The 20,681-nt window shown below is 44.0% G+C and overlaps 1 protein-coding gene across 11 annotated transcripts in view; it reads left to right on the top strand.

Annotated features, from left to right (window-relative positions):
- Window positions 1-18,483, top strand: part of LOC110487942 (DNA-binding protein SATB1) — a 59,680-nt gene extending 41,197 nt beyond the window's left edge. For 10 of the 11 annotated variants that reach the window (XM_036946580.1, XM_036946565.1, XM_036946575.1 and 7 more), the window contains 3 exons: window positions 14,544-14,753; window positions 14,942-14,983; window positions 16,408-18,483. In XM_036946580.1, the coding sequence (XP_036802475.1) occupies window positions 14,544-14,753; window positions 14,942-14,983; window positions 16,408-16,998 (843 nt within the window). In that variant the 3' untranslated portion in view covers window positions 16,999-18,483. The remainder of the gene's footprint in view (window positions 1-14,543; window positions 14,754-14,941; window positions 14,984-16,407) is intronic. The other variant, XM_036946558.1, reaches the window with a different exon arrangement.
- Window positions 18,484-20,681: the final 2,198 nt, after the last annotated feature.

Below are 20,681 nucleotides of genomic sequence, written 5' to 3'. Positions count from 1 at the left end.
GTGAGGAGCTGGGGGTGGTGGATGGTGTTGGGGGACGGGTCCATCCATTGGGGTCCAGACTGGAAGGAGGAACGGGGGTTTGGGGGCGGGGGAGGCTCAGTGTCAATATGGAGGCTGGCACATGCGTGTCTGATTGGTGTGCCGTACCCCCACTGCCATCCCGGCACAGTGCAGGAATTCTCAGTGGTCGCACGCTCGCATGTATGCAGCCCACCACCCTGGAAGAGCTGGCGAATGTTGGGGGGTTGAAGGACAGGAGAGCTTGGCTCAGACAGCTATTGTGTGTGTCTGTGTGTGCGTTTGCCTCGTCTAGCCCTGCCCCTGTGAAAGGTAGATAGAGCGAGGAGAGGAGGGGAAAGGAGGAGTGCGGAGAAGAGGGGAGGAGATCTGAGAAGGGGAGCAGGGGGCTGTGGAGTGGGAGAGGGTGGGAGCAGTGGTGGTCCCCTGAGTGGGAGAGCTCTAAGCAGGAGTTTAGAGATTGGCTTACACTCCAGTGTGTGTGTGTGTGTTTGTTGTGTGCATGGGTGTGTTGCATGGGGGATGGGGTTTGGAACACAGCCATCCCGTCCCCTCTCAGGGCTTGTAACCACAGCAGACCTCTCTTTCTGCCAGCCTTTAACTGGTAGGTCTCTCTCTCATATTCACAGTAGCATTTCAATCACCTTTTTAACCTCTACATTTTGGGTGCAGTGAGTAAGTACAATTGAAAATCTCCATTCTGCTGCTGGTTGACATCAAATTTAGTCATGCAGCCTACAGTATATATTGATACTACAGCCCATTTTGATTTATTTGTACAGCTATACATTACATTAAGATAGAACCCAATAACCCTTCATATTTCATTTTTTGTCAAATTTCGTTCTTCTCAAATTCAAAGTAGAGCCAACATTCAGCTGTGGGAGATGTACTGTATACTAGTTTGAGCAGGTTGTTAGAGGGTAACTATAGTATTGAGGTAGCCTTTGTTGATGATATAGCCTATTGGTTTGAAGCCAGCCACAGGAGACAATGCCGCCAGAATCCGCAGCTAGCATTAGGAGACGCCCCTTTAGTGATAGCGTTCGAAAAGATGGAGGCTAGATTTTGATGAGAGCCATTGTCAGTGCTAACAAAGCTGCCCCGGTAGAGGTGGTAGCTAGCTAGCTATCTGTTTTAGCTAGTGAAATGGAGGCTATCCATATTGGCTAGGCTAACAGAGAGGGTGTTTAGCTAGCTGTATGTTGTTGGTTGCTAAAGGAGCGGAAGCTAGCGATGGGTGGCTAGCGGTGGGAGGCTAGCCGTGGGGAGCCCCTAACATGGCTTTGGTGTCTAAACTGCCTGACACACATCCTGACAGGGAGCTGTGATTGTCTGTATCAGAGTCCCTGCTGTCACACAACAAGCGATCCGGGAGCCCCTGCGCCACAGGGCTAGCACTCATACCCCCCAACACACACACAGAGTGACCAGTGGAATACAAAAAAGTAAAGCCACCACCAAGTGCCTATCTCTCTCTCTCTCTGTCCCTCGTTCTCTCTCTCTCCCCTGGAAGAGGCTACGCTAATTAGCCAGGCTTTAATGAGACAGAATGGCACTGATCTGGTCCGCCACTGCGCCACCGGGGGGGGGGGGGGGGGGGGGGGCCTGGTGTGTGCCATCTGTCACCCTGCGCCCGCCTGGCACGCAGCTCTCCAGGGGGGTGGGGGAGGGACACTGAGTGCCTCGCTGGTCTGGAGTGGAAAGGTGGAGAGAGGGAGAGAGACAGAGGGGAGGAGGAGGGTGGTGGAATTAATGGACCTGCCCCCCCTGCCCATAATTTCTGAAATGATTCATATCCTGGGTTAGTGGAATCTGTGTTGTTGTTTTTGACTGGGACAGCTTGAACGCTGTACATCCATCCCACTCATATGGCCCAACCACCTCCTTAATACTCAGTGCATAGACCCCTCCTGGATACCTCTTTCTGCTGAGTCTAAGAGGCAGATGTTACAGGAGATGACATTTGGAACATAGACTCACTGCTTTGACAGAATTGAATAATTATCTGATCTTCTGAAGCAGGAAGAGCCTAGGGAGAAACTGGGCATGACCACCTACACCATGAGCCATGAACCTAGAGATAAAAAATGTGAGGGTTTTATAACTTGAGTGTTTTGCCTTCATGGATAAAATGAATGGGGTGCGGTTATGGGGCTGATCCAGAGTGAAGTTATAAGTCACCTCCCAAAGTTTCACTTCTGTTTCTGTGGTGCAACGGCCAACATAATATCTCCATTGTTTGTTTACAGACTCCGGATTGTCTCCCTGCGAAGCTGAGGCAGATTAGAAATGAGAGAGCATCACCAAAAGGGAAAGAAAGGCCATGACTGTTTATTAATTAATTAATGTATTTATCCGGTTGCTTGGTTATTAGGTTGTCGGGGAAACGGTGGCAGATCCTCTATAATATTAAAGAGACAATTTTTGGAACCGGAGGCCCAGATGTCTGAATAATTAATTTAGTGTATGAATTATCTCGCAAAAGGCAGTTCCTCCTCCTCCCTCTAAAATTAGCATTTCCCTTATTGTTTAATGGACAGAAGAATTCCCACCAGCATCTATCCCACTGCCTCTCATTTCATCAGCCACCTCTAACCCCCCAGAGAGCATGCACATACCTCTCTACTGTACTACTCTACTGTCTGTTTCTCTCTCTCTTTCATTCACACACTCACACCCTCTTTCTCTCCTCCATTCTGCCCTTTTGCTCCCCTCCACCACACCTACTGTACCTACCTCCATCCCCACTTTCCACTCCCTGACATTTTCCCCCCGCTGTCCCAAGTCTGAGCTAGCTCTCACCCTCCACGCCCCCGTTGCTTCTCCTTCCCAGGCCGGGCTAACAGTGTGGGGAGAGCCTCGCTCCAGCTCCAGCCCTTTCCCACTATCTCCTCTGACAGACCACACAGGGCTTGTTCTGAGGCCCATTCTGGCTAATCTGATCAGGCAGGCAAATACGCCGGGAAAAGTGCTTTAATGATCCCCCTAATTACCTCAAGTCAATACCAACTGTATTATTAGACTCGGGGAAAATATTCCATTAGGGTGCCCCCTGTGGGAGTCCCCCCCGTGCGCACTGATGTCACGCGCCGCGCGCCCCCACGCTTGTAATTAATTTTATTTACACACGCAGGAATGCACAAGGTCGCACCTGCAGCCCGGAGCCGCCCGACTCGGCCCGCCTAATCAGATCTGTCATAATTACCATTCTGCATGCTTCTGACACACGCCGGGAAATATTTCAATTTAACTACAGCCACAAGCTCCGGCAGATGCAGTGTGGGGATGTGTTAGTCTGTGTGTGTGTGTGAGAGAGAGAGAAAGGAGGAGAGAGAGTAAGAGAGGGAGAGGGAGAGATGGGAATTAAATGGGGAGACATTAGGACCTATTCGAATGCTTGTGTGCTCCCGCTTTCTATTTCTATTTCTCTATCTCTCGCTCTAGTTCTCTTTCACTCTCTCTCTCTCTCTCTCTCTCTCTCCCTCTCTTTCTACTTGTTTCTCTTCAGACCCTGTCTCTCTCCTCTCTCTTACTACACACATGATTCCACAAAGTAGACTTTTCATACGGTATAGCTATGACTTCTCATTTCATACAGAGGGTTAAGACGTCCCTCACATCTCATACATATATTTCATTGAGACCGATGATTTTGACCAAAGTTCATATTTGTAGATTTTAACAACTTTAACAGTCCCTTTAACAGTGGCGTTAGCTGTTAGCTGACATACACAATTTGCAGGTTTTCTGAAAATTTTTATCCATAATTCACTAAGATCAGCCATGATTTATCAGTATAATTATGCTCTGATATTAGCAATTCAACTCCAGCTTTGAATTCAATCTCAATCAAGTGCTTATAATTGATGGAATCACACTCCTCATAGGTGATTGGTGTGTTCCTAATTCAGATGCTGTTTAGCTCTGAAACTTCCTTCTTCTCTCTTCCTCTTTTGTGAGTTAGTGGTCCTTTGTGCATTCATTCACTCTCTTACTTGTTCTCCTGTTTCTGTAGCTGCCTCAATGCTGTTGTAGACTCCATAGAAGATGTAAACAGAGGGATGCTATAATGTTAAAGATATTTTACTGTACCCTCTCTCTCTCTCTCTCTCTCTCTCTCTCTCTCTCTCTCTCTCTCTGTGTTTAATAGTTATCAAAACCATTGATTGATTTTTTTCCACTGTCAACTGAACATGCCTCCTAATGTGTGACAGAGAGACCCAGCATACAACATAGTGATTTGTTTTGTCATTTTGTAGCCTGGCAGAGCAGAGCACAGATGTGTCATGTTCTGTATTTGAGGATTTTGACATTTTGTTGACCTGCTCTGGTCGTTCTGTCCTAGTTCTAAGTGTTCCCGTTTTAGGAATTCATTCTGTGACGATGAACCGATTGCCATTGTTCTGAGAGTAAATGCTGAGAAAGAGAACGTTTCCTGCACAATCATGCATTCACTCCGCAGCATATGTGCAATGTAGATGTTCCAGTCTGCTATTGTTGACAACTGGCGCATTGTGATGCGAGAGGGCATGACCTTTCACTCGGTAAACGCTGATATCCCATGTTTCCCAGCTGGTGTCTTTGACATCATATATCTTCCACTGCGGGTCTGAAATGTGTCGGTCAAGACTTCCCATGTTTCAATTTGAAAATGAATGCAGGGAAACAGGTTGCCTTGTTTGTTTCAGATTGAGCAGATGTGGGTATGTATGTATACTCTACTGTTGACATTCCTGCAACGGGGTTAGGTAACCAATCTGGCAACCGATTCGAAGGAATTCCTCTTTGACAAGACATAATGCATGTTTTTATTTAGCTACAGGTTAAAATCTGTATAAATGTCCAAAAAAAGGGATTGAAATCGCAGATGACATTAAATTCTGTTGAGCAATATATTTCCTACTAAGGATTCACAATTTGACTGGATTGTTTTGTGTACAAATCCTTCAACACAAATCATCACTTTTCATTCATTGTTTCTAAAGAGTGTTAATCGATAGATTCATTCTATAGCACAAATGGCCCCAGTCCAATGAGTCCTTTTGCAGGGAGTCAGATGGTTGAGCTATGAACAGTCAAGAGTATTACAGTGTATTACCATGCGCAGAACAATCACCTGCAGGATCAGTGAGTAAAGCCCAGGACCTGAGCTCTACCAGGTGCAAATAATGTAAGGGTGCACATAGACATCTGCAAGAGCTCTTTCACAGTTCACTCTACTTGTGTCACCATTGACTTAAGGTGAATCCTGAAAACAATTGCAAAACATGCAAAACAATAGCTGTATACTTACGTTGAGGAGTTTACCACAAGAGTCACGGGCTTCATAAATAAGTGCATACAGTGCATTCGGAAAGTATTCAGATCCCTCGACTTTTCCACATTTTGTTATGTTACAGCCTTATTCTAAAATTGATTTAAAAAAAAAAATTCCCTCATCAATCTACACACTATAGACCATAATGACAAAAAAACGGAAATATCACATTTACATAAGTATTCAGACCCTTTACTCAGTACTTTGTTGAACCACCTTTGACAGCGATTACAGCCTCGAGTCTTCTTGGGTGTGACACTACAAGCTTGGCACACCTGTATTTGGGGAGTTTCTCCCATTCTTCTCTGCAGATCCTCTCAAGTTCTGTCAGATTGGATGGCGAGCGTTGCTGCACAGCTATTTTCAGGTCACTTCAGAGATGTTCGATCAGGTTCAAGTCTGGGCTCTGGCTGGGCAACTTAATGACGTTCAGAGACGTGTCCCGAAGCCACTCCTGCGTTGTCTTGGCTGTGTTCTTAGGATCATTGTCCTGTTGGAAGGTGAACCTTCTCCCCAGTCTGAGGCCCTGAGCGCTCTGGAGCAGGTTTTCGTCAAGGATCTCTCTGTACTCTGCTCCATTCATCTTTGCCTCGATCCTGACTAGTCTCCCTGTCCCTGCTGCTGAAAAACATCCCCACAGCATGATGCTGTGGGGATGGTGGCAGGTGTCCTGAAGCTTGGCATTCAGGCCAGAGAATCTTGTTTCTCATGGTCTGAGAATCTTTAGGTGCCTTTTGGCAAACTCCAAGCGGACTATTATGTGCCTATTACTGAAGAGTGGCTTCCATCTGGCCACTCTACCATAAAACCCTGATTGTTGGAGTGCTGCAGAGATGGTTGTCCTTCCGTAAGGTTCTCCCAGCTCCACAGAGGAACTCTAGAGCTCTGTCAGAGTGACCATCGGGTTCTTGGTCACCTCCTTGACCCAGGTCCTTCTCCCCAGATTGCTCAGTTTGGCCGGGTGGCCAGCTCTAGGAAGAGTCTTGGTGGTTCCAAACTTCTTCCATTTAAGAATGATGGAGGCCAGGGTGTTCTTGGGGACCTTCAATGCTGCAGCATTTTTTTGGTACCCTTCCCCAGATCTGTGCCTCGACACTATCCTATCTCGGGTGCTCTACGGACAATTCCTTTGACCTCATGGCTAGGTTTTTGCTCTGACATGCACTGTCAACTGTGAGACCTTATATAGACAGGTGTGTGCCTTTCCAAATCATGTCCAATTAATTGAATTGAACACAGGTGGACTCCAATCAAGTTGTAGAAACATCTCAAGGATGATCAATGGAAACAGGATGCACCTACATGAGCTCAATTTTTAGTCTCATACCAAAGGATCTGAATACTAATGTAAATAAGGTATTTCTATTTTACATTTTTTATACATTTGCAAACATTCTAAAAACCTGCTTTTGCTTTGTCATTATGGGGTATTTTGTGTATATTTTTTTTATTTAATCAATTTTAGAAAAAAGCTGTAATGTAACAAAATTAGGAAAAAGTCAAGGGGTCTGAATACTTTTGCACTGTAGACGATTTCTTCCCCACAGTTACTATAAGAACATATCCAAACCATGTACAGTTGAAGTCAGAAGTTTACATACACTCAGGTTGGAGTCAAAACTCATTTTCAACCACTCCACAAATTTCTTGTTAACAATTCGGTTAGGCAAGTCGGTTAGGACATCTACTTTGTGCATGACACAAGTAATTTTTCCAACAATTGTTTACAGACAGATTGTTTAACTTATTATTCACTGTATCACAATTCCACTGGGTCAGAAGTTTACATACCCTAAGTTGACTGTGCCTTTAAACAGCTTGGAAAATTCCAGAAAAAAATATGTCATGGCTTTAGAAGCTTCTGATAGGCTAATTGACATAATTTGAGTCAATTGGAGGTGTACCTGTGGATGTATTTCAAGGCCTACCTTCAAACTCAGTAGCTCTTTGCTTGACATCATGGGAAAATTAAAATAAATCAGCAAAATAATTGTAGACCTCTGGTTCATCCTTGGGAGCAATTTCTAAACGCCTGAAGGTACCACGTTCATATGTACAAACAATATTACGCAAGTATAAACACCATGAGACCACGCAGCCATCATACCACTCAGGAAGGAGACACACTCTGTCTCCTTGAAATGAAGGTACTTTGAAGCGAAAAGTGCAGGACCTTGTGAAGATTCTGGAGGAAACAGGTACAAAAGTATCTATATCCACAGTAAAACGAGTCCTATATCGACATAACCTGAAATGCCGCTCAGCAATGAAGAAGCCACTGCTCCAAAACCGCCATAAAACCGCCATAAAAAAGACAGACTACGGTTTGCAACTGCACATGGGGACAAAGATTGTACTTTTTGGAGAAATGTCCTCTGATCTGATGAAACAAAAATAGAACTGTTTGGTCATAATGACCATCATTATGTTTGGAGGATAAAGGGGGAGGGTTGCAAGCCGAAGAACACCATCCCAACCGTGAAGCACGGGGGTGGCAGCATCATGTTGTGGGGGTGCTTTGCTGCAGGAGGGACTGGTGCACTTCACAAAATAGATGGCATCATGAGGTAGGGAAAATTATGTGGATATATTGAAGCAACATCTCATTACATCAGTCGGGAAGTTAAAGCTTGGTCGCAAATGGGTCATCCAAATGGACAATGACCCCAAGCATACTTCCAAAGTTGTGGCAAAATGGCTTAAGGACGATAAAGTCAAGGTATTGGAGTGTCCATCACAAAGCCCTGACCTCAATCCTATAGAAGATTTGTGGGCAGAACTGAAAAATCATGTGCGAGCAAGGAGGCATACAAACCTGACTCAGTTACACCAGCTCTGTCAGGAGGAATGGGACAAAATTCACCCAACTTATTGTGGGAAGATTGTGGAAGGCTACCCGAAACATTTGACCCAGTTAAACCATTTAAAGGCAAAGCTACCAAATACTAATTGAGTGTATGTAAACTTCTGACCCACTGGGAATGTGATGGAAGAAATAAAAGCTGAAATAAATCATTCTTTCTACTATTATTCTGACATTTCACATTCTTAAAATAAAGTGGTGATCCTAACTGACCTAATACAGGGAATTTTTACTCTGATTAAATGTCAGGAATTGTGGAAAACTGAGTTTAAATGTAGTTGGCTAAGGTGTATGTAAACTTCTGACTTCAACTGTATTACCTACTGGGCCAGAGTTACCGCTTTCAAGAAATGGGACACGGACATGGACGCAAGAAATCCCGCTACGACCTCCGACAAGACATCAAACATGCTAAAGGACAATATAGGAGGAAGGTGGAATCCTATTACACCGGCTCCGATGCTCGTTGTGTGTGGCAGGGCTTGCAGACGATAATGGATTGCAAAAGGAAACGCAGCCGTGAGTTGCCCAGCGATGCAGAACTCCCAAACAAGCTAAATGCCTTTTATGCTCGCTTCGAGGAATATAACACTGTGCCTTGCGTGAAAGTTGCTGTTTTTCCAGATGACTGTGTGATCTCACTCTCCGTGGCCGATGTGAGAAAAACTTTTAAACAGGTTAACAATCCCAAGGCCGTCGGGGCAGACAGAATACTAGGGCACATTCACAAAGCATGCGCAGACCAACTATCAAGTGTTTTCACTGACATTTTTAACCTCTCCTTGTCCCAGTCTGTAATCCCAACATCTTTCAAGCTGACCACCATGGTCCCTTTTCCCAAGAGCTCCAAGGTAACCTGCCTAAATGACGATGGTCCTGTCGCACTCACATCTGCAGTTATGAAGTGCTTTGAAAGGCTAGTCATGACACACATCGACACCATCATCCCAGACACCCTACACCCACTCCAATTCGCATACCCCCCCAAGAGGTCCACAGAGGACGCAATCTCAATTGCACTTCACGCTGCCCTGTCCCACCTGAACAAGAGAACGATAACTATGTGAGAATGCTGTTCATAGACTACAGCTCAGCGTTCAACACCATAGTCCCCTCCAAGCTTGGGACCCTGGGACTGAACCCCTCCCTCTGCAACTGGATCTTGGACTTCCTGATGGGCTGGCCCCAAGTGATGAGGGTAGACAACAACACCTCTGCCACGATGACCCTCAACACTGGGGACCCTCACGTGTACGTGCTTAGTCCCCTCCTGTACTCCCTGTTCACCCATGACTGCATTGCCACGCACGACTCCAACACCATCATCAAGTTTTCTGACTATGCGACGGTGGAAGACCTGATCACCGACTGGCTGTATCACCGCCTGGTATGGCAAATACACCGCCCTTGACTGCTAAGCCCTACAGAGGGTGGTGTGGACAGCCCAGTTCATCACTGGGTTCGAGCTCCCTGGAATCCATAACCTCTGAATCAGGCAGTGTCAGAGGAAGGCCCGAGAAACTGCCAAAGACTCCAGCCACCGAAGCCATAGACCGCCCGGCAAACAGGCTCCAAGAAAGCTTCTACCCCCAAGCCGAAGACTGCTAAATAGCAAGACTGCTAAATAGTCAATGAATAGTACCTGAACTATCTGCACTGACTCTATTTTGCACTGACCCTACGCACACTCACTAGACAATATATACACCCTACGTTGACTCTCCCACACAAAAACCCACGCACATTCAACATACAATAAATACAAACACATACACACATAACAAATACACGCATACCGACATAACACAAACACACATACATACACATTACACACACACACACTTTTATACTCATCATATGGTGCTGTTGTTCTTTATTTTAATCTTATTATTATCCACCCTGATGCCGAGTCACTTTACCCTGCCTTCATGTACATATCTACCTCAAATGCCTAGTACCTCTGCACATTTATCTGGTACTGCTACTTCCTCTACATAGCTCCATTCTTGTGTATTTTATTTTATTCCTTGTGTTACATTTTATTTTATTATTATTTTTAAGCCTGGCGCATGTGACAAATACCATTTTATTTTATTTGACGTATTTGTACTACTCTACTTTTAAGTGCTTTAAAATCTTTACTCGTTGTTTTATTACGGAATGAGTGAGATTCTAGTCAGCACTGGGAATGCATGCTAAGAGTGTAAGATTTTTCAGGATGGCCACATGGTAGCTAGACCTCCAGTTCCCCCGGGGAAGAATGGTTGAGTTCAATTAAGGGCCTCAACCCCATTTCCCCTTGTTCCCCCCCTCTCCTCTCTCCACGCCAAGACTATTTGAATAGGTGCTCGGACTTGCCTTATTTGCATATTAAGATTTCCTCACACACACAAAACACTGGGTCTGTTTTCCACAGTAAATTTTTGATTATTGTTGCGGGAGATTCTCATATGCTGAACATCAAGCAGGTTGGTATTTCCCGTCAACAGATGGGCATGGTGCCGTATTTACAACCCAGTGCTGGTAACTGTGTGGGGTGAACGCGCTCTAAGGTGACGCTCTTGCAGAGGAGAAACAGGTTTGAACATACCGTGTTATCAGCTGCATTTATCTGCATAGCATTGTCTGCTAGTGGAGCTGGGCCCTATGCCAGGTTCAAGGAGGGAAAGACAATAATGCTTTGTCTCTCCTACTTTTTATTTCTCTCTCCCTCTCGGACAGAGATGTGAGTCTGGCTCTCTGCAGCTCTCAATCCCTCCTCTGACAAGTTCCACAAGTCCAGCCACAACAATGGATCGCAATATTTTTCTCCCAACTGTCACAAGTCCCCCCCCCCCCCCCCCCCCCCTCCCCTCCTGTAACAGATGTTTTGCTTCTACAAGGTCAAATGTGCTTTTGTTTCAGTGTAGACAATTATTATATAAAGCACCATATTCAATTTGATTGTGTTATAATCCCCCCACCCCCCACCCCACCTAACAAAAAGAGAATCACAGTTGATGGACATCTGCCGGCTTATTTTTCGGTGGTGGACTGATGGGGCTCATAATGACCAAATGAGATTAGAGATAGGTGTTGGCCCTGCCGTGTGACTGTGGAGGTAGGCCTCTCTCTATCTCTCTCTCTCACCTCTCTATTTCTGTCTTTCTCTCTCTCTCTCTCTCTCTCCATCTCTCTTTTTTCCATGCAGGGTTTCACAGCAGAGTGTTGTTTATTGATGCAGTAGTGTGCGTCCATGTTGTGGAGGGAGAAGGGAGGGAGGTGAAGGGAGAAGGGAGGGAGATGAAGGGAGAAGGGAGGGAAGTGAAGGGAAGAGGGGTGGGCGTGATTACCGGGCTGTTCCCTAACAGTTCAAGCCTATGCTCTCATTGGCAGCTTGTGACTGTCGCAGACACACACAAACATGGTACGGTGTGCCGCTGCGTAGTTAGGTGAATCTTGCGCATGAATTCAGCATTGTGTTGGGAGCGAAATAATTAAGAATGCCTGGTTGCTATTTATACTGTGCTAAACAATGGGAGCTCTGCTGGGCAGCGTGAGGCCTGCTGCTGAAGAGTATATTACTCTGTCATTCTGCACCTCTTGACCCCCTCAGCCCGTGTGCTGACGGTCAGATTGGACGAAAAAACAGGCAGGGTGGTCACTCTCCTCACCTCTCCATTCTCCATGCTAATCATTATGAATAATACATTTTTATTTATAGAGAGCTCTTCACTAACTCTGAGAGAGTTCGAGGTAGTTCAGAATTGGTGAGCAGTGTAAGTACGGCGTATCCAAGCACTGTTGTTAGGGGGAAATGAACAATGTGGAGGTAGTACACAGAGCAACAGAGATGTTTGGTTCTTATTGAAAGTTCCTGTTTCAACACAGTAACACAACATGCATTGTGCAGCCAACCTAATAACTATTACACCAATTGATGCTGCTTATACATTTCTGCAAAGTCTATCTAAAGCTTCAAAAGTCTGCACAATTTCAAATAGAAGTTGAAACAATGGTTAAGTCATAGATATGATAGTAAGCTGGATTTTTTGGATTTTTCCACCATGTCACATTGTCACTGTGATTATTAGACAGAAATCCTCACTCCAAATGAAGTTTTCACATCACATTTATTGACCAAAACCAAGTTTTCCCCCCTTGAGTTTGCTGGCAATAGAGCCAAGTGCCACCTCCTCTGACCAGCTCTCCCACCTCTCTTTCTTCCCTCAATGCTTCTGCCAGGCCTGTGGAAGCAATGCAATTAGACAAACACAAACACAACTTCAGCTCTTTAAACCCCCAGGGAAAATGCTGACTGTCCACTTGTGTGGGGACGACTGAGGGAAGCTGCCATTTTGACATTAACTACACTTTTGTGATAATTTTATCAGTTTTTGCTTAAATGTTAAACTTCTCTGCGCCAAACTTCCTTTACTTTAGTCGTACAACATTCTGTCAACGAGCTTTCAGCAAAATATGAATAGCATAGTGACAACATATTAAGACTTTACCTCTTGTTTTTACTGTAGTTATTTTTAACTAGCTAGTTCATTTATGTGAGGATTTCCCAGAATTACTATGGGCTTAATGTTGGCCTCTTGTTTGACTGACTTTAGTACTTTGGGTTTAATCCTGCTGGTTTGGGGAGTGTTTGAGTTGGATTACTTCATCGTGGTCTAGGTAGTGTGGTTCAGTTCTGGCTAGGAAGAGGCAGGGAGGCATGTGGGGGTGAAAAGAGGGGTGTTCCTCAATACCGAATCAGCCGAAACCAACAGACATCAAAGTGGTAACGCGGTCCAAATCCCTCTGCATGCAAATTAAAAAAGGCAACAATAAACGTGGCAGAAGAACAAGGTGGGCACGCAGTCTTTAGGTCCCTTCTACCCCTCTCTCTCTCTCTTTTTCTCTCTCTTTCTCTCCCTGTCCTTCTTTCTCTCACACTCTCTCTCTCTCCCTGTCTTTCTTGCTCTCTCTCTCTTCCTCTCTCTCTCTTCCTTGTTCTGTCCCCCTCTCCGTCTCTCTCTCTCTCTCTTCCTCTCTCTCTCTTCCTTGTTCTGTCCCCCTCTGTCTCTCTCTCTCCCTCCCTCCCTCGCTCCCGGCTTTCTCCAAAACCCTCCTGGGTTTGATGTGGCTTAGGGGAGGAGTTGGAACAGGGGACAACAGAAATGCTGAGTTATCTCTTGCATGCAGTGTGGTGGCGTGGCTCTGGCCTTGTGTGTGTGTGTGTTTGTGTGTGTGTGACCAGCGCAGTGTAATCTTGTGGAAATGAAAGGTGCTGCCGCACACTGGCTGGGAGATTACAGTACTGCTCTGTCACGCTGCCAGGACAGACTACCGGCTGAACAGCTTCATCGCTCTCCCTTCTCTCCCCTCCCTCTCTCTCTTTCTCTCTCTCTCACACACACACACATTCTCACCCTCCCTCAATGAAGCTGCTTTCCCTCCTTCCCTCCCTCCTTCTGCCTTCTCACCCGTTACAGCTCTCTTTTAGCCACGGTCATTTAAAATTCCCTATTTTTCTGTCTGTTTCTCTTCCTTCCTTTCTCTGTGTCTCTTTCTCCCTCTCTCTCTCTCTCTCTCTCTCTCTCTCTCTCTCTCTCTCTCTGTCTCTCTTCCTTCCTTTCTCTGTGTCTCTTTCTCTCTCTCTCTCTCTCTCTGTCTCTCTTCCTTTCTCTCTCTCTCTCTCTCTCTCTCTCTCTCTCTGTCTCTCTTCCTTTCTCTCTCTCTCTCTCTCTCTCTCTCTCTCTCTCTCTCTCTCTCTCTCTCTCTCTCTCTCTCTCTGTCTCTCGCTGGCTCCCTCGTTCTCTACTCTTCATCTCACACTATTTTCTCTCACCCTCTGCTTCAGTTCTGTCATGGTGATCACCCCCCTGCCCTGCCCTCACACGGCCCAGTTGAGTTCCCTCCACATCCAGTGCTGTATTACTGAGTCACAGGACCTCATCACAGAGCTCCATAGATGGGCTCCGTCTCTACCGTACTGTACCGCTCAGCTGCACCCACACAGTCACACACACAAGCTGCCTTTGACTGGGGCTTCTCAGATACATGCTCTGTGTAAATTAATATTGTGTAGCGACAGTCCTCTATGGCCCACAGTCCCATCTCTCATGGCCCTCTGCTGGGCTAGAGTATAATGTTTCCTGTAAACTGTTAAATGGGTCCTTCATTTTGTGCTACATACTATGAATACTACATACATGTGTATGTTGTCATACCTAATGGTCCCAGAATGTGTTATTTTGCTGCCTTTGGAATTGTATTATATTGGCATGTTACAGGAATGGGTTAAAATGTATAAAGTGTAAAGTTAAAGTGGAGGGTAAGGCTAAACCTCTCTCTCGTTTCCTTTCGGTAAAGGGCTGGCTGTGTGAGCTTCTGCGCTGGAAGGAGGACCCCAGCCCGGAGAACCGTACGCTGTGGGAGAACCTGTCCATGATCCGCCGCTTCCTGAGCTTGGCCCAGGCAGAGCGTGACGCCATCTACGAACAGGAGAGCACGGCCGGCCAGCAGCAGCACCACGCCGACCGGCCCCCGCACACAATGCACATGTCCACTGATCCCATGCAGGTGAGGAGGCAAAGACGTGCACATTAATACATACATGCACACACACAAGCGCATAAATACACATAGACATGTACATACACACATACACACACGTACATATGTGCAGTGGACACGCATACATATCCATTGAAGATGAGAGGAGATACACACAAAAGCACAGACACCAACTCTGATGTCTGTACCCACAGAACCCAACTCTGATGTATATGTCCCACACAGACCCACTACAGGTGAGAGAGAGAATTTGTATTATTTTATTTATGTTGTGATTTCAAATAAGCAACCAGTATTATCCCCTAGTTTTACATTGTAATTATCTGGTGTTCATAATAACCAGCAGTAAGGGGACATTTCTACAAATTATCTATATTAATCACAAACATAGTAATAGTCAAGGTTTGTGTTTTTAATTAAATACTTTTTAAATTTACTCTTACTTTGAACTTTTATTTTTATTTTTAAAAGGCAGTTTGCAAATGAACACAAAAACCTGAGACCCACTTGAAACTTTTAAAATTGTGAATTCTAAACATAAGTACTTAAATTAAACATAGTGGCAGCTGAATGGCTGATCAGTTATTTTGTTAGCCAGAAACATATGGCCAGTTCCATGTAAAAGCACCAGTGTAGAAATAATCATATTTTTCTCATTGAGCCTAATATCAGATTTAAAAAAGTGAAAAGAAATGACCAATTTGGGATACTTCGCAGAAAAGTTAACCACTAATGAAATAGAAATGTTTTGGCTTCCTGTAAAATGTCTCAGTACTGTAATGCATAGAGGAACTACTGACACTTGCAATTCATAGTGCTTATTGGTGTTGGCGTTGAACCTCTGTCAACTCAGGTCAGTCTATTGATTAAAAAGCTTGTTCTCAAGAGAGACCTGTTGCAATGCAGTGATTCACAGACGTGGAGAGAAGCTTCCTTTAGTGAAGCTCGCTATATGTGTGTGTTCTAGTGTAAAATTGTATCTTTGAGTGAACATGTGCAGCTGGCCGGTAAGCTATCTGTAAAGTGCTGTGTTTTCTAAACTTCATTACCAAACTCCAATTGGAGTGTGTCTGACTCAGGGGAGAAACAAACTGTTGTGTGGTCAATAGAGAGCACGAGTTGCCCACTCAACCCTCTCTCCACGCAAACAATGAGACATTTTAGGAGTAATGTGTCATGTGTTTACACTAGCGGGATACTGAGGGCAAAGCAAAGCCATCGTTAGCATTCTCACACCCATGGCAATCGGCGGCGATCGCGTTTTGAATTGTACACACATTGAGTTTGTTTATCGTGGTCTGGCAGTACCAACCAGAATGGACAGTTTCCGTGTGAATTCTCAGCGTCTCAGTGTCTTTCTACGTGTTTGCATGCATGTGTGTCATGTGTGTGTGTGTGCGCGTGCAGGTTTGTATGTGAGTACGGGTGCCTCTACCCCACAATGAAAGACACAATTTCCGCATGAAAAAAAATCTCAAGGACTGATTACATTCAATAAGATATTACATGGAAATTCCTTCAGCGGAGCGCCTGTTCTGTACACAGTGGGCCCATTCTACACAACTCAATTGATTTGAATGAAAGGCGTTATTAAGTCGCCGGTAAGTGTTCACTGATAACATCCTGTCTCTTGCCCCCCCCCCCCCCCTTCCCACCACAGTCTCAGACCCATCAACCGCCACAGCAGCAGCACCAGCCCCCCATGTCCCTCCAGCACCCCTCCCAGCCTCCACTGTCCCAGCAGCCCATGCAACAGCAGCAGCAGCAACCACCCATGGGCCCCCGGCTGCCCCCTCGCCAGCCCTCCACCGCTTCCCCGGCAGAGACAGAGGACGAGGGCCGTGGTGGCGGAGGCACCAAGGCTCGCTCCGGCGGGGGCAAGATCTCCCAAGAGGCCCTAGGCATTCTGCAGAGCTTCATCCAGGACGTGGGGATGTACCCAGACGAGGAGGCCATTCACACCCTATCGGCCCAGCTGGACCTACCCAAGCTCACCATCATCAAGTTCTTCCAGAACCAGCGCTTCTACGTCAACCACCCGGCCAAGCCGCCCAAGGAACCCAGCAACAGCAGTAGCAGCAGCCCTGCCTTCGAGGAGGAACTGTCGGAATTCAGGGAGGGCAGCGCCGAGCTGCTGAAGGAGCTGGAAGAGAGCACACAGACCAACAGCACCATCTTCTCCATCAAGATCGAGGAGCACCTGGCCCGCTCTGAGGCCCTCTCAGAATCTGACCACGAGTCCAAGGAGTAGAGAGAGCAGCCCCCAGTCTGAACACTGTGCTAAAAGAGTAGTGTTGCTATACACACAGAGACTGAATGCATTGCTAACGGGTAATGGTCTGGCTAGCGCAGTGCTGCCGCTGCGAGAGAAAAGAGTAGTGTTTTTATCAATGCAGAGTCTGGACTCTATGCGTACGATTAGCGTTTATATATCAATGCAGACTGAAAGGCTACGCAACGCTAGCATTCTCACGCTGGAAACCCTCCATTTCCACAGACTACAGTAATACGAATAAGTATTGCTTTTTCTGATTTTGTAAAACTTGTATTATTCACTGTAAAGACTGATGCATCATTTAAATAACCTGCACAAAAAAATATTTGAAGTATGTTGCCGTGGATATTTGCTGACTGCACTTAATGTCTGTTGTTTTACACTGATTTCCTTTCTTTTTGAGCTACTGATATTATAATAAAAAGCCCCCATGGAGTTTGATAGGATAGGAGGTGTTTACGTATGTGGTGTTAACTGGATTTTTTCAAATGCATATGAAATCATGGAACAAGTGGATGACAAGGCCTTAATGATGAGGTACTACATCTGGAAGCCTGCTGGCAAATTAGTTATTCTTTGAAAAAGCGAAAAACATGACAGTGATTACGGATCACTCAAACTCTGGAACCCAAAACGCACCCCAAGTGCGTCGCCGAGAATAGCTCAATCGTTACATATTATTTGTTAGGAAGAAATATAAATATATATATAGACATTATATTAACTGTAAAAAAAAAAATACAGTCTTAAAGAAACTATGCCAATAAATGCCTTGTACTATATGGCACTGCCGATTAGATTATTTTGCAAAACCTTTGTCACTGTAACTTTTTGAATCAGCCACACAGTTTAAAAATGTGAATCACAAACTCTGTTTTTTGTTGTCTTCTACATTATTTATTTGCAGTTCATGCAGTGTTTCTGATGTAATGACTTTTTTTGGAAAGTTTGTTACATAGAGCTTTTTTCTTTTTTTTTCACCGATCCTTTTCTATTTATAAATGTAATTTTGATGGGCAGTAAAAACAAAAAGTGTCTTAACGTTTTAAATGGACAATGTGCTTTAAAGGTTGCCTATAAAAGTGCTGTATGTCAAGCAACTCATGCTACAAGCTTCACAATTAATGTTGTATGCAATTTTTACTATCATGCAAATAAGCATAGGTAAATTACTAACCTATAGAACACCTTAGAGAGAAAAACATATGCAATCTGTGTGAATATCGATGTCTGCAATGTGTCTTCCTTTGGTTAACAATCCAATTCAAGCTATTCCTGTATAAATATCCTGTATACATTTTTTTTTTCTTTTTTATGAGTTTATTTCAATGAGAACATCAGTTATTTTGTTACAACTGACTGTTTTATAAGTGTTTCTCGGTTTCTTTATGCAGAAATTGTCTAACTAGGAGTGATTCTTTATTGTTAATTACACAATTAAACTGTTTGTATTGTACCCCAGATTCTTGCCATTCATGTGACCACACTACTTGCACCTATAGAACAAGGTTTCACTTACCATATTCAACAGTATGTAACAACATATAATGACTTTTCAGTCAAATTAGTTGATTTTTTATCCTAAAAAGTGTAATACTTGTAAGTATCACAATTTATAATTGTCTTTTCTTTTATTTCTATGCAAAAGTTAACACTTTTAACAATATGTGCATATCTAGTACCTTTGAAAACCACTGTACATGAGCTCCACTCTTGCATCTTTTATCTTGATACTCTCCTGAGAATCTGAAGTAGCTGTGAGACCTGAACAATAAATACAAGTGGGGTGTTAATTCCTGTGCTAACGAAGCCCTCTACAGGGAGATAACCTATCAAAACAGCACAGGTTCCCTGACCTCTCCCTGAACCCCAGGTGAACTCAGGTGTCTGTCTGCTCCACACAGAAATGACCTTTACCTGTTAACACCATCAGATATGTGCCAGCCAGTCTGGGCTGGATTCCCTCAAGGTTTTGCTCTTTTTTTCCTTTTTCAAAATAAAGGCCAGTGTAACATTGTGTGTGTTTGAAGCAAAGGAGGAGAAATGCACAGATGCTTGAATCTCATATTCACATAAGGGGATTGATTCTAAGGGCTTCAATCACCGGAGATTTGAGTTCTTGAGCACTTTAGGTTATTTATAATTCAAGGAGAAAGGGTCACAGTAGTTTAACATACACTGTACACTCTTAGAAGAAAAGGTGCTATCTAGAACTTAAAGGGTTCTTCGGCTGTCCCCCTTTTTTCTAAGAGTGTACATACCAGGGTTGGGATCAAATCGGGAATTGTGTTACAAATGGCTCTAATTCCAATTAGAATCTTGAATTTGAATTTAATTTGAATTGGCCACACCCCACATGAAGCAAAATTTGAATTGAATTAAAGGAAATAGAATTGAATTAGATTCAATTCAATTCAAATGGCTCATTTATCACCATAGAAATGTGTATTTTGACATAATGTATGGTTACCAATAACATGTAGCATAAGGTTGAAACATTTCATTTTTAAAACTCATTCTTGTAAAACAATTTTAAATACACTTGTCTGGAAATATTCTAAGATCATGTTGTGGGTTGTCTATAATAATTCATAATTCCCTTAAAAATATGTTTAAAAATGTCGGAAAAAATATTTCCCAGAATGCATTAGATCAAACACTGCAGCATGGAAGGGAACGTTAACTTACATCCCATGACAAAGATAAATACTGTTTTGCATCTTTTAAGTTATAATCAAACTAATATCTGAAATGGTATGTATATTATCAAATCAAACTTTATTGGTCATGTACACAGTTTAGCAGATGTTATAGCAGGTCCAATGAAATGCTTGTGTCACTAGCTCCTAACAGTGCATTAAAACGTCAAGCAAGTAGATAAATAATCAAAAACTAAAAACAAGAAATCAGGAAATGTCAAAATGAATCCAATTAACAACCCAAATAACACTATCAGTCATCCAAACGTAATCTATGCGTATATAAACTGAAAATATATACTATAAATGATATGTACAGCAGTAGAAAATAAATGGGAACTGTATCTCTATATACAGTGCATTCGGAAAGTATTTAGACCCCTTGACTTTTTCCACATTTTTTTACTTATTCTAAAATGTATTAAATCGTTGTTTTCCCTCATAAATCTACACACAATACCCCATAATGACAAAGCAAAAACAGGTTTTTAGAAATTTTAGCAGATGTATTCAAAATGTCAACTGAAATATCACATTTACATAAGTATTCAGACCCTTTGCTCAGCACTTTGTTGAAGAACCGTTGGCAGCGATTACAGCCTCGAGTCTTGTTGGGTATGACACTACAAGCTTAGCATACCAGCATTTGGGGAGTTTCTCCCATTCTTCTCTGCAGATCCTCTCAAGCTCTGTCAGGTTGGATGGGGAGCTTCGCTGCACAGCTAATTTCAGGTCTCTCCAGAGATGTTCGATCTGGTTGAAGTCCGTTTCTGTCTGGGCTACTCATGGACATCCAAAGACTTGTCCCGAAGCCACTCCTGCATTGTCTTGGCTGTGTGCTTAGGGTTGTTGTCCTGATGGAAGGTGAACCTTTGCCCCAGTCTGAGGTCTTGAGCGCTCTGGAGCATGTTTTCATCAAGGATCTCTTTGTACATTGCTCCAGTCATCTTTGCCTCAATC

This window comes from Oncorhynchus mykiss, chromosome 2 (assembly GCF_013265735.2).
Source record: "Oncorhynchus mykiss isolate Arlee chromosome 2, USDA_OmykA_1.1, whole genome shotgun sequence".
NCBI lineage: Eukaryota > Metazoa > Chordata > Actinopteri > Salmoniformes > Salmonidae > Oncorhynchus > Oncorhynchus mykiss.
Note: the sequence above shows the minus strand (reverse complement) of the source record. Positions and strands in the feature narration are given on the sequence as shown.